Genomic DNA, 12,534 nt, shown 5'->3' with positions numbered 1-12,534 from the left:
CCAGGCTGGGCCTCTTCTGGGGACCTTCTCCATTGAGAACCACAGCGGCATCGACATCCTCCAAAAAGTGCAAGTCCCCAATCAAAAGTCAAGCCACTATTAAAGGAAAGACATTAACAAGATCTAAAACTGCTATCCCGAGGTATTAAGACATTGGAACTAAACGTGCCTTATTCCCGCTAGTGGTTGCATTTTAAGGGAACCTTTTAAAAGGATTATCTTCAGGAACTCTCTTTCAACAGCCTTTCCTTTAAGAGTCCTTCATGGTGATGCTCCTATTAATTATGCTGTGTGATATGATTATGTATTTATTCAGGTATGGGTTGGAAACACGAAGCAGGGCTAACATCTGCAGGTGTCACTTACAACATGGAGTCTGGTAACTCCAGCCTTTGATCCGGCTGGCGTTTTTACAGGGGATCTGCGCAGGGCAGGCATCCACGAGGCAGCTGGTATCTGCGTTGTCGCCGGGTTGTTTGATCTCAGGGTGACTGACTGGTCGCTTTATTTATACATGTATTTTTTTGAAAGACTGGCAAGGACCCCCCCGAGCGTCGGCTGTAGCTCTTTTAACAGGCAGCCGTAAGAAAAATTATATGCGGGTCTATATCCACATCTAGCTGAAGATAAAGACATGTATTTTTATCTGTATATATAGGTATTTCCATATCTAGCTGTCTCTCTATTTACCAGTTTTTAACAATAAGAAGACAACTTCTCACACAGCATTTGCTACTACATTCAGACCAGAAAAAGAAGTTATTCCGCATCCCTCCGCTTCCAGTCTCCGCGAAGATCTTCAGGGAATGATGGATGGTTTAGCAGCCTCCATCTTTGGGCAAAGGGTCTCATCTCCCTTGTAACTACTCCTGTGAGTAAGGGCCGTCACGCCAAGAACATGGGAAGAAAGAAGTCATCTCCAGCCAGGTACGGCCCCGGCTAATGCACAGCGAGCAGCAGCCACGGGGAAGAGCTCACCTAGGGCGAATTTAATACTTGCTGGTGTTACCGACAGTGAGAGAATTTTGATCTCTGGTCTCTACTCCCATAAAGGAAATTGCATCTCAGGTTCAGGTACCGGCCTAAATGCAAAAAATTACAGGCGTGGCCCTTCGATTTGGAAGGTCCGAGGCTACCGGGCTGGTTCGCGCCCTTCGGCACGGCAGCCCGCTCTCTCTGCGTGTGCGTAGCGGAGTGTGCGTCAGCATGCACACACTGACACGAGCGCGCACCACGTATGTGCCTCAACGCACGTAACGGACACGCGTTCAGAATTCAAGAAAATATTTCACATTTAAACACAAACGTTCTGCTGCAGTTCAGAGAGATGCTGCTTTTGCATGTGCGTGTGCATCATATATATTGTGCGTACATCCAGCATACGCGAGCTGGATGTATGTTTAAATCTATGTCCGTGCACTTACGATATATGAATGCTGTAAATATCTGTACAATATGCATATATTTTATTTTATAGGCACGCGCATAGGGAGAGAACGAACTGTTTGTATAACATAAGCATAGAGACACGGTACATACATGTTGAGCGTACAAACTCCGCTGTATATATTATATATACACATGTAGACGCATATAGAACATCTGTATCGCATATATTATTTATAGATATACACAGACATTTTTTCCAAACTAAAACATTTTCTTTTTCGTGTCACTAATTTACTCAAAGTCTGTAACATAAAATAGGAGCTGGGGCGGGAGGGGGAAGAAGGGAAACTTTGCTTTACCTACTTCATCTGAATCTCTTATTATTTCTTTTTTTAAGGAAACTTCATTGTATATTCCAGAAAAGTATATTGGTGGGTAGGTTTACCAGAGGCAGAGAGAATGTGCAGGGAGTGAGAAAGTGAATTGATGGATGGATGGTTAAATGAATATAAATGAACTGATACCTTTACAGGAAAATAACATTTCTTTTCTTTTTTTTTATTCTATAGATCAGTGGGTTTTGTATCTGTAATTCTTTCATATCAGCAAAGAGGAAATAAACTCCCATGTAAATCATTTTCCCCCCATCTGGAAGCATATTAAAAGCATGCCATTTTTTTTTTTCTTTTAAGCAGAGCCTTTTTTCCCCCTATTTGCTTATCGGTTCATCCACCATTACATTTTAAATGAAATTGCAAGACCCCCCTCTCCTCCCCCCCAAATTCCGGGCTGATGTCGGAAAGAGGGAATCAGCCTCTCCCATGCTTTAGAATAACTGACCTAGATTCAATTACAGATAGACCCGGCGGAGAGGACGGCACCTCGCTGCCTTCTCAGGGGTCTCTTAAAAAAAAAAAAAAAATTAAAAAAGGAAAAAAAAATTAAAACACACCGAAAAAAAAGGGGGGGGGGGAGAAAAAAAAGAGAGGGGAGCAGAGAAGGAGAGGGGTCCCACCAGCAGGACCGGAGTGCTGCCGGCGCCCGGGCATCCCCCGCCGCGCTGCCCCGGACAGAGCCCGGCTCCGCCGCCGCGCCCGCCCCGACGGCACGGTCCCGGCCCGCTGCCCCGACGGCGGGGCCGGGGGCTGCTCGCTTTTCTCCCCCGCCCCTCCCGGGTGCGGGTTTATGGGGGGTTTTTTGAGGGGGGGGGAGCGCTTGGGAAAGCACAGTTTTTGGGAAGGGGGGTCCTCCCGGTTCTCGCCGCTGCCCGCCGGCCGGGAACGGGGGGACATCCCGGGAGGAGCGGGCAGCATCGCGGCGCGGCTCTGCCTCCCTCGCCGCCGGACCGGGCGGGGGTCGGGGGGTCCCATCCAGCCCTCCCCGGAGCCGGGGGGCTGCGGAGGCACAGGGAGGAAGGGGGAGGGGGGGCCCAGGGCGCGCGAGAGGGCTTGTTTCATTTCAAAGTGGGACCGGGGCCGCTCTAGGACGCGCCGCTCGCAAATATAATCTTCATATTCAGTTCAATGGAGTCTCCTTATAATTTACAGCAGAGAGATAAGGCTGGAGGATGCAATGAAAAAAAAAATCTGAAGCCATCCTCTCCCCCCCCCCCCTTAACTGCGCTGCACCTTGGGCAGCGGAGCAGAATCCAGAATCTCAACTTCTCCCGACATATGTTTCCAGCAGATAAGTAAACAATCTGGACGTGAAATGAAAATTTTAATTAATGCAGTAATGCTATTACACCTCAAGTGTGCAAATCCCATTGCCTTGCACTGTGACAATGGGTGGGGAGGAGGAAAGAAAGCAGACAGACAACAAACCACAAGCAAATTCTAATCTGGGTTTTGCTTTTCACTCGGCTCCAATTGTTTTCATAGTTTGTTTCCTTTGAATTAATCTCATCCTTATATTTCAATAATTACCAGCTACTCATCTCTGCCCCTCTTTCTCTCACACACTCCAAGCGCCGGCTCCCTCTCCCTCGCTCTCCTTTTTAAATTGGGATCAACTTGTATTTAATTTCTGGGCTTTTTGGCTTGTTGCAGTGCGGACCTGCACAGACCCTGCACGTTATTTCTTGTTTAGCTTCCCAAACGCGGCGCGTTCAGTAATAATGAAGCATTTTACCCTAATAAAAAGGGAAGGAAAAAAAAATAGTAATAATAATAAAGGTCGGGTTGTCCCTTTGATGTTTGGTATAAAACACCCCAACTGCAACAGAGGCGTGTGAAGGAAGAAAAGAGAGACGGGGAGGCAAAATTAAGGACTGAAGGGGATAAAAAAAAAAAAAAAGAGAGAGAGAAAAAAGGGTAAATTACAGACACATCAAAAGCCCCGGCAGTGGCAGAGGCTCCGGAGCGAGGAGCAGGGCGGAAAATACAGCCCGCGTAGCCCCGCCGGGGGGGGGGGGGGGGGGGGGCGACCGGCAGCGGGCCGGGCTGGGTTTAGCTCAATATTTAAATTTTTAAGCCTTTTTAATGATTTTTTTTATTATTATTTTTATGAAGGGAGGTGGTGAGCCTGCTCGGGCCGGGGGGGCCCTGCCCACCCCCAAGCCGGCCCGCGGGAGCCGGAGCGGCGGCGGAGAGCGGACCCGGCGCGGCCGGAGCCCCACGCGTGTCCCGGCCGGTTGGAGCCGCTGGGAGCGGAGCAGGGGGAGGAGGAGGAGGAGGAGGATGTGCTGGTGATCACCGCTTACTTTTAAACACTACAATCAAGGAGTGTAGCCAGGAGGTCGGGCCTGGAAGAAAACCGTAAAATCAGAACTGCAATCTTTTTGATGCTTCAAAGTCTCTTTGAATGCCTTTGATACACTCAATAGCAAATTTACTGGGCTATTATCACTAATAAGCAGAAATAAGTAATATCTCTCGGAGACTTCTATGGGCTTAATGTGTCCTTTAAAATAAAGTTTTTTAACACCACGTAATTCCCCGCGTCTGCCTTTGTCCCTCCCGCAGCCGCAGAGCTTCCCGGCGACCGCGCGGCTACAGCCGGGAGCCAGCCCGGGCCCTCCCGATCCCTTCTGTCCCCCGACTCCCTTCCTCTCCCTCTCCTATTTGTTGTTTGAGTCGAAGGAAGGCCAGGCGGGATGCTTTTAAGCGTCTAGGTGGTCCTGCAGGCAGCAGTGAGCCGAAACGGAACCATTTTCTGAGCGAAGGTGGGAGAGGAGAGGAGAGGAGAGGAGAGGAGAGGAGAGGAAAGAGAAAAGGAAAAGAAAAGGAAAAGAAAAGAAAAGAAAAGAAAAGAAAAGAAAAGAAAAGAAAAGAAAAGAAAAGAAAAGAAAAGAAAAGAAAAGAAAAGAAAAGAAAAGAAAAGAAAAGAAAAGAAAAGAAAAGAAAAGAAAAGAAAAGAAAAGAAAAGAAAAGAGTAAAGAAAAGAAAAGAAAAAAAAAAGAAAAGAGAAAAGCGGAGCGCGGGGAGCTGTGGGGGGCTGCGGGGGGAGCGGTCCCGGCTGTGGGGAGAGGCTCGGGCCCGCGTCCACGGTGCGCCGGTCCGCGCTCGGCTCCGCTCGGCTCCGCGCTGCGTTGCGCGGGGGCTGCGCGGGGGCTGCGCGGGTGCGGGCGAGGCTCCGCGGCGCAGCCCGGCCCGGGACAGCGCCCGGCCGCGCATCCAAGGCGTGGTGCGGGTAACCCCGCGGCCTTTGTTTAATGATTTTATTGAAAGAAGGAGACAGTTGTGGGGAAACAGGTTTGACGAGGAGCCGCGTTTCCCCCTCGAGGGAATAGCTTCTCCCCCCGCCCCCCTCTCTCCCCCTCTCTTTCTGTTTTTGGTTTCCCTTTGACATCAAAGTCAGTAATCGGTTCATTGCAGTGTCAAGATCATTATTTAATTTATTTATCTGCACGAGTTAAATAGCTACACACCTGCAGACGGGCGAGAGAGTTGGAGGAATAATGCGGCGGGGGGGGAATGGAAACGAAACACACCGCGAGCAGAGGCTGTGGAGGGGAGGTCTGGCGGGGGAAGGAGGGAAAGAGAAGCAGGAAGAGAAAAGCGAGAGAGAAGAGAGAAAGAATGAGAAAAAGAGAAAGAAAGAGGGAGAAAAAGAAGGAGAAAGGAAGGGGAGAAAGAAACAGATGGGGGAAATGAGAGAGGAAGAGAGAGAAAAATAAATAAAGTAAGAAAAGGGAGAAAGAAAGAGAGAGAGAAAGAGAGAGAAAGAAGGAGAGAAGGAGAGAAGGAGAGAAAGAAAGAAAGAAAGAAAGAAAGAAAGAAAGAAAGAAAGAAAGAAAGAAAGAAAGAAAGAAAGAAAGAAAGAAAGAAAGAAAGAAAGAAAGAAAGAAAGAAAGAAAGAAAGAAAGAAAGAAAGAAAGAAAGAAAGAAAGAAAGAAAGAAAGAAAGAAAGAAAGAAAGAAAGAAAGAAAGAAAGAAAGAAAGAAAGAAAGAGAAAGAAAGAAAGAAAGAAAGAAAGAAAGAAAGAAAGAAAGAAAGAAAGAAAGAAAGAAAAGAAAGAAAGAAAGAAAGAAAATGAAATGAAATGAAATGAAATGAAATGAAATGAAATGAAATGAAATGAAATGAAATGAAATGAGTAAAAATCGAGAAAAAGGAGGAAAGAGTCAAGGAGAAAGGGAAAGAAAGGATGAAAGTAGGAAGGAAAGATCCCCGCTAAAGTTTCCAACCCTGGCGCTTGGCGCTCGCCCACCTCGCCCCGATCTCGCCCCGAGCCCCCCGGCCCCCCCCGAGCCCGCTCCCCCCCGCAGCCGCCGGGCCCGCCCCGGGGAGCAGCGCCCCGACGTGAGCACCCGGCCCGGCGGGTTCGGGGGGGGGGGGGTCCTCAGCAGAGCTCTGCTGAGGCGGGGAGCGGGGAGGGCGGGGGGGTACGCGGTTCTGCCCCCCGCCGCTCCGTCCCCGTCTCCTGCGGGGCCCGGCGGGCCGCGGGTGGGCGCTCCCCGTCCCCTCCGTCCCCCCCTCCGCCCCGCTCTCCCTCCGCCCGCTGTCAGCCTAATCTGGGTGGATGTCAGAGGACACTGAGCTATCGGTGTTATCGCCCAGGCTGACAGCGGCTGTCAGCCGGGGTTAAATCAGCTCTCGGCTCCGCGCCGCCCTGCCCCACGCCGGCCGCATTCAGCCCCGCGCGTCCCTGCGGATCGTCCCGCTGCTCCCAGGCCCTCCCGAAGCCAGCTCCTTTAATTGTCCTCATTTGTAAGAGCCGTTTTGTCATGCTAAACAAGGCTGGAGCAGCCGTTCTAACCTCTCCTTTCAGCCCTTTTCTCCTCTCCGCTTTTGTTTACCTTCGCCTGATCTCTCATTTATTTATCTATCTATTCTTCCTCTGCTTACCCTCCCATTCAAGCCCCATGTATGTTAATTGTGTTATGCCGTTTAATTCTAACATCGGTCTCCAAAGAGCACTTAATGAGCAAAGCACATCCAAACACGCACCGCTCCGGCTATTCAGCCCCTCCAGACGGAACTCTGCGTCCTGCCCCTTCCCCTTCATTGCAGAGAGACTCAGTCCCCTCACAAAGGGGCCCCAACCAATAGCTCCCCCCCCCCCAAATCACTAAATGAGCCCGACAAGATGCTAATTGCGAACCCACCCCCTCCCGCCGCCACCAGCAACCCTTCAAATCTCTCCTGGCACCAGTAAAAACTTCCGACGCCGCGGAGGCAACTCGGGAAAACCCCGATGGGACGGCGGGGCCGGATCGGAGGGGAGCACTACACCCCACCATCCCGCAGACACCCGGCATTGCCGCGGCTCCATCCCCGCTTTTGGGGAAGTTTTCTCACCCCGCAGCCGCCTTTCCCCGACGGGCTCCGCAGGGAGCCCTGTCCCGGCCCGACCCGGCTCCAAATCGGCCCCGGCCCGGTGAGATCGGCTCCGGGGAGGGGGATTTCGGGCCGGGGCTGCGGGCGGAGCTCGGCCCCGCCGCGGGGAAGCATCGCCCGCAGCCCAGGCTGTCGCCGGTGCGGGACAACGGGGCCGGGGCACCGCATTTACACCACGCAGTTGCCTCGTTTGATGACAGATTGTCTTTATTCAAAACGTCTTTGTTCAACAAATGAAAAGGTTTAACGAGGTAAAATCCTGCCAGATACATATTTTTTTTCCTTCTTCTTCTTCCCCAAGACATCGTGAAAACATATTTCTATTACCGTCGGTTTTTCGTTATTATTATCAGTAGTATTAGTATTATTAATTTTTTTACAATTCTACTGCCTGACTTCATACCTGACGCTCTGTCTAAAGTAAACTTAGATCTAGTCTCACTGGATCACACAAATTTAAGGACTATCTGTTTTAAATTAAGCAAACACTATCATATGTTTTAAATATAAATGTTTCTCCCCCTCTCTCTTTTTTTTTTCTTCCTAACTTTGAAGAGCCTTTTCTGACATGAAAAGCAATTTTACCTAGTAGTGCGTGGTGGCAAAATATATATATATTTATATATATATAACACAGCTGATCTCATCTTTTAATGTGCAAAAGGAAAAAAAAAATCGTAGTAAGACCGAGACTTCCCAAAGTCAAGTCCAAGTGACATGAGGCCCCGGAGAACTCATAGACGTTAAGAGAATAAATAAAAATCGAAACCGCCTCTCTCCCTCTTTTTTTTTTTTTTTTTGTGTCCTTTTTCTCCCCCGCTTTGTCCCGAAAGGGCAGTTCGAGGTTCGCTTTTTGTTGTTGTTGTTGCTGTTGTTTTTAAAACACATTTACAACTCCGACAAGTGCCGGGCTCCTATCTGAGCCCGCCATTGCGGGTCCCCCCCCCGAGCCTGGGGCCAGCTCTCGGGACGAGGTTTAGGCGAGAGCATCTCCGAGTCCCCGAGGCAGCGTCCGCGTCTGTCCCGGCCCGGCGGCGGGCAGCAGAGTCCTGTTTCGGGTGGCTTTTTTGGTTCTGCCGGTTTTATGTACATGCACACGAAGGAATCCCAGTTCCGGCTGCCACCCGGGGAGCTGGAGGGGGACGGGGGGGGATGCACACGCCTGTGGGGGTGTGGGTGGGTGTTACATGGCAGTCGCATGTGCTGAAGAATAGGGGTCTATCCCAGTCTTGGTCATGCCCGGGAATAGTATGTAGGCAACTGGAGGTTGCAAACTGGAAGCCGACCAAGCGGTACAGTTACACGGCACGACATAGCCCGGGTTAGTTGGCGAGGGGTGAGTGTGGGTGTGTTGGCTGGGGCAGCTCAAGCTGCCGAACGCCCCGTTCTGGTATCCCAAGGTGGAGGCGTAGGGCAAGGTGCTGGTGGCTAAGGTGTGAGGAACCTCAGTCATCTTCTGAATGGCGCTGGAGCTGAACTGGCTGGGGTCAAGTAAGGAGTAAGGTGCTGAGGTGGGAGGCAGGAAAGCCCTGGCCTTCTCCGGGGAGCTCAGCAGAGAGTCAGTGGCCCCCACGGGAAGCCCGGCGGCCTTTAAGGGATCGGTTTCCCCGAGGTAAGGCAAAGGGAAGACATACCTGTCCTTTTTCAGCAGGTTCTTGGGCTTGCGCCGGGGTCTGTACTTGTAGTCGGGATGTTCCTTCATGTGCTGCGCCCGCAGCCGCTTGGCCTCGTCGATGTACGGGCGCTTCTCCGCCTCGGAGAGCAGCTTCCACTCCGCGCCCAGCCGCTTGCTGATCTCCGAGTTGTGCATCTTGGGGTTCTCCTGGGCCATCTTGCGCCTCTGGCCGCGGGACCACACCATGAAGGCGTTCATGGGGCGCTTGATGTGGTCGCTGGGTTTGGACATGCTGCGGGCGGGCGGGCGGGCGGCTCGGCGGTGCGGGGCGCCGGACGGCTTCGGCGGGAGGAGGAGGAGGAGGAAGAGGAGGAAGAGGAGGCCGAGGGAGCTGGAGGAGCGGGCTCAGCTGATCATCACAGGTCCTCCGCCAAGGCCGTCCCCGGCGGGAGCGGTGCCGGGGCGGGGGGCGGAGGGGCGCGGAGGGGAGCGGGGCCGGCGGTGGGGACGCGGCGCGGCGCCGGGCGGTCGGGAGGCGAGGGGCTGCGGCGCGCAGGCTGACATAGCGGCAGGGCGTTCACGGCGCGGCCGGGCGCCCAATCAGCGCGGAGGGGGACCCGCTTAAAAAGAGAGGGAGAGAGGAAGGGCGAGAGGAAGAGGAGGGGAGGGGACAGGGGAGGGAGGAGGAGGAAGAAAGGAGGGGAAAGGAGAAACCCCCGACCCCCCCGCCTCCCTTTCAAACGCGCAGATTAAACGGAAGGCTTTTGTGAGTTGCCTCGGGGAGGCGAGACTAGCTGGGGGGGGGGGGGAGGGAGGCGAAGGGGGTCCCCCCCCGTCCCCCTACCCCCCCGCCGCGCATCCCGCCGGCGTGCGGAGCGGGGCCGGGCCCGGCTCCCTCCGGGCTCCCCGCTGCCGTCGGGGCTGCGGGCGCTGGGCTCCGCCGTGCACACCGAGCCCCTCCGTGCACCGGGCCGCTCACAGTCCGTCCGTCCTCCCCCCTCCCCGCCTCCTTCCCCGCTCCTCAGCCCCGCTTAACCCCGGGAGCCGGCCCGAGTCCCGGCTCGCTTTGAATAATTGCCTGCCTCCCGCGAAACGCCCGTGGGGAAAATATTTATTAAATGGAAACAATTGCCCCGGCTCCCGGGGGGGGACACACCGCGTTTGTTCCGGGCTTATTGGTTTTTAGCACCTGCTTTGGTTAACGAATCTGCTCCGAAAAGCCCCCCCCGGGCCGCCCCCCTACCCCCACCCGCCCGTTCCCAAGAGCGACCGGGGAGAGAAACGAGAAGTCGGGCGGGCGGCTCGGAAAGAGGGGGATCTCCGGGACGGCGGCCGTCCCGGCCCCTCGGGGCTCCCCCCGCACCCCCGCCGCTCCGCCGGTAACTTCGCCTCCCTCCCGGGGGGGAGCCGCCGCCGCGGTCCGCTCCGTGCGGGGCTGCCGCTGTCGTGACCGATCCCCCTCCTCCAGATAATGATAATAACAAGAATAATAATAGTATAAACCACCCTCGACCTTATATTCTGCTTTATTCCTTTCGGCTTGCAATGAATGACTTTCACTTCCCGGCAGAGCCGTGTGCGTGCAGGGTCGGGGAGGAGGAGGAGGAAGAGGAGGAGGAAGAAGAAGAGGGGGGCATACCATTTAGAGTCCGCTCACCTGGACGGGGCCGGCAGCGCCGGAGGCTTCGGCTCTGCTGCTGCCAGCACCATCCTAGCAGTTTTTTTCGTTGCGCCCATAAACGCTCCGCGACGTTTCTCAGCCCTCGTCGGGACCCCCGGCCCCGGAGCGGGGGCTGCAGGCGGGACCCTCCCCCCCCGGGACGGCCCCAGACCTCTGCGGAGAAATTTCCCCAGAGCATACACACACACACACACAACACCCCCACAGCAGCCGCTGCGTGCACATGGGACCCGCAAACAAAAAAAGGGGGGTGCAGGGGGCTTCTTCCCCCAGCTGCCCCCCCCCCCACACGGGCGCCTGCTACCTTAACCGCCCTCTTGGGACCTTTGTGCCACGCGTGGCCCCGATAACCCCGTTGGGACCCCCGCCGTGAGCCGTGGCGGGGATGCCCGAGCGCTGCCCGCCCCGGCAGACACAGGCGGGCTGGGACGCAGCCGTGGCAGGGCGACACGCGTGGAAACTTGGTTTGTGTTTTTAACCGTCTTCCCCCTTGGGGGGTGGGGAGGGGGGGGATACCAGCGACCCCGGCTGCCTGCGCTCTGCCCCGCGGAACGGCCGCGCTCAGCATCCGCTGCCGAACCCGCGCTGGGGACTCTTCTCCAGACCCCCCCCCTCCCGCCCTGGTACGTCGTGTACCCCTCCGCCGCTCAAAAATACAAAACTCCCTTCGCTTTCATTGTTTATTCTCAGATTTTTCGGGGGGAAAGGGGCGCGGAGGGGGGGACTTCTACCATTCGTCATCCCCCGCGGAGATTAAAGGAGGGAAACCTGGCGCCGTCCTCAAAAAAATCCGGGTAGCGGGACAAATCTTCGGGAAGGGGGTGATGGCTCGCAGGCTCTGCCCACTCCCGAAAAGTCTTCCCGATCAGTTAATGCCGCCTCGCAATATTAACGATAAAAAAAAAAAAAAAGAATCGGCAGCCTGGCTTTCATTGGCTGCTGCCTTCGCCGCGATGCATCACACACGCTCCGCTCCTCTCAGCTCGGGGCACTTCGGGCTGGATTTTGCTCATTTACATCCCACGTATGCCCCCGTTACAAGAAAAAAAAAAAAGGCAGAGAGGAAAAGAAAGGTTTCCTTCGCGAAGCCAACGCCTCCACTCTTAAATCCTTCCTTTTTTACCCCAAGTCGTCTGTCCCGACAGGGCACCTGTTGCAGTCGTACGGCCCCCGAGGATGGGTTTTCATAAACTTCGTACACCTTTTTTTTTAAAGACAGCAGCGATTTCCAGGGCAGTGACTGAAATCCATTTCTTCTCGCCAGCTTGTTTCGGCACCAAAACGTGTGATTGTTATTCCTGAATGATATCACGGTAATGCAGAAAGATAAGAATGGCCTGATATGGAAACATTAAAATTATATTCTTGGAGATAGTTCATTTGGAGTAACTTAAAATTAGATGAGATCATGTAGCCCAAGATCTCATATCAGCATAAACAGAGCTGTATTTCTGCCTTCATCTTCCTCCTCCTCCTCGCAGCAATCTCGGTTGGGCTTGCAGTGCTGCAGTTGCCAAAAGTGAGAGGCAAAGAGCAAGGCACCTCTAATTTGAAAATACCCCCGATCCAAACTTTTAGTTCCTGGAAAATAAAGGATCTTTAGAGAACGTTTTTTTATGCTTCAGGCACTAGGAAAGGGAGGGGATTTTTAATTGATTTTTAACTGAAGGGAACATGTTTTGGAAAGACCTTCAGGTCTCTGGTGCTTTTCACAGACTCTGAAGACACCGGTCCTCCCTGCTGCTCTGTGTGACCTGGTAAGACTCCCACTGACAGCAACGCTTTTTACAAATACATAGAAATAGCCTAGTGCACAGGCTGATCATTTTGATGCTTTTCCTTCATATCTGGTTATTTTACTTGCAAGTGCAGACACACTTTTCCTTATGCATGTGCCACACATTAAAAAAAAGACCCATTTAATCACATGCCATCAAATTATAATTTCTGAGAGAGAAGTACATATGTAAAATATACACACACACCAGCTCATACAATCTCACAGCGCTGATGCATTCACAGATACCGTGTGGAACAGACTACATGCTTAGGGGTTATTGTCTGCGCAT

At 53.3% G+C, this 12,534-nt stretch overlaps 1 protein-coding gene across 1 annotated transcript; it reads right to left on the bottom strand.

Annotated features, from left to right (window-relative positions):
• Positions 1–8,352: 8,352 nt before the first annotated feature.
• On the bottom strand, positions 8,353–9,075 carry LOC104335074 (SRY-box transcription factor 14). The gene has a single exon (XM_009940767.2). The coding sequence runs from the start codon at positions 9,073–9,075 to the stop codon at positions 8,353–8,355; it is 723 nt and encodes a 240-aa protein (XP_009939069.1).
• Positions 9,076–12,534: the final 3,459 nt, after the last annotated feature.

This window comes from Opisthocomus hoazin, unplaced genomic scaffold (assembly GCF_030867145.1).
Source record: "Opisthocomus hoazin isolate bOpiHoa1 unplaced genomic scaffold, bOpiHoa1.hap1 HAP1_SCAFFOLD_404, whole genome shotgun sequence".
Lineage (NCBI taxonomy): Eukaryota > Metazoa > Chordata > Aves > Opisthocomiformes > Opisthocomidae > Opisthocomus > Opisthocomus hoazin.
This window is presented reverse-complemented; position numbering and strand designations above follow the sequence as displayed.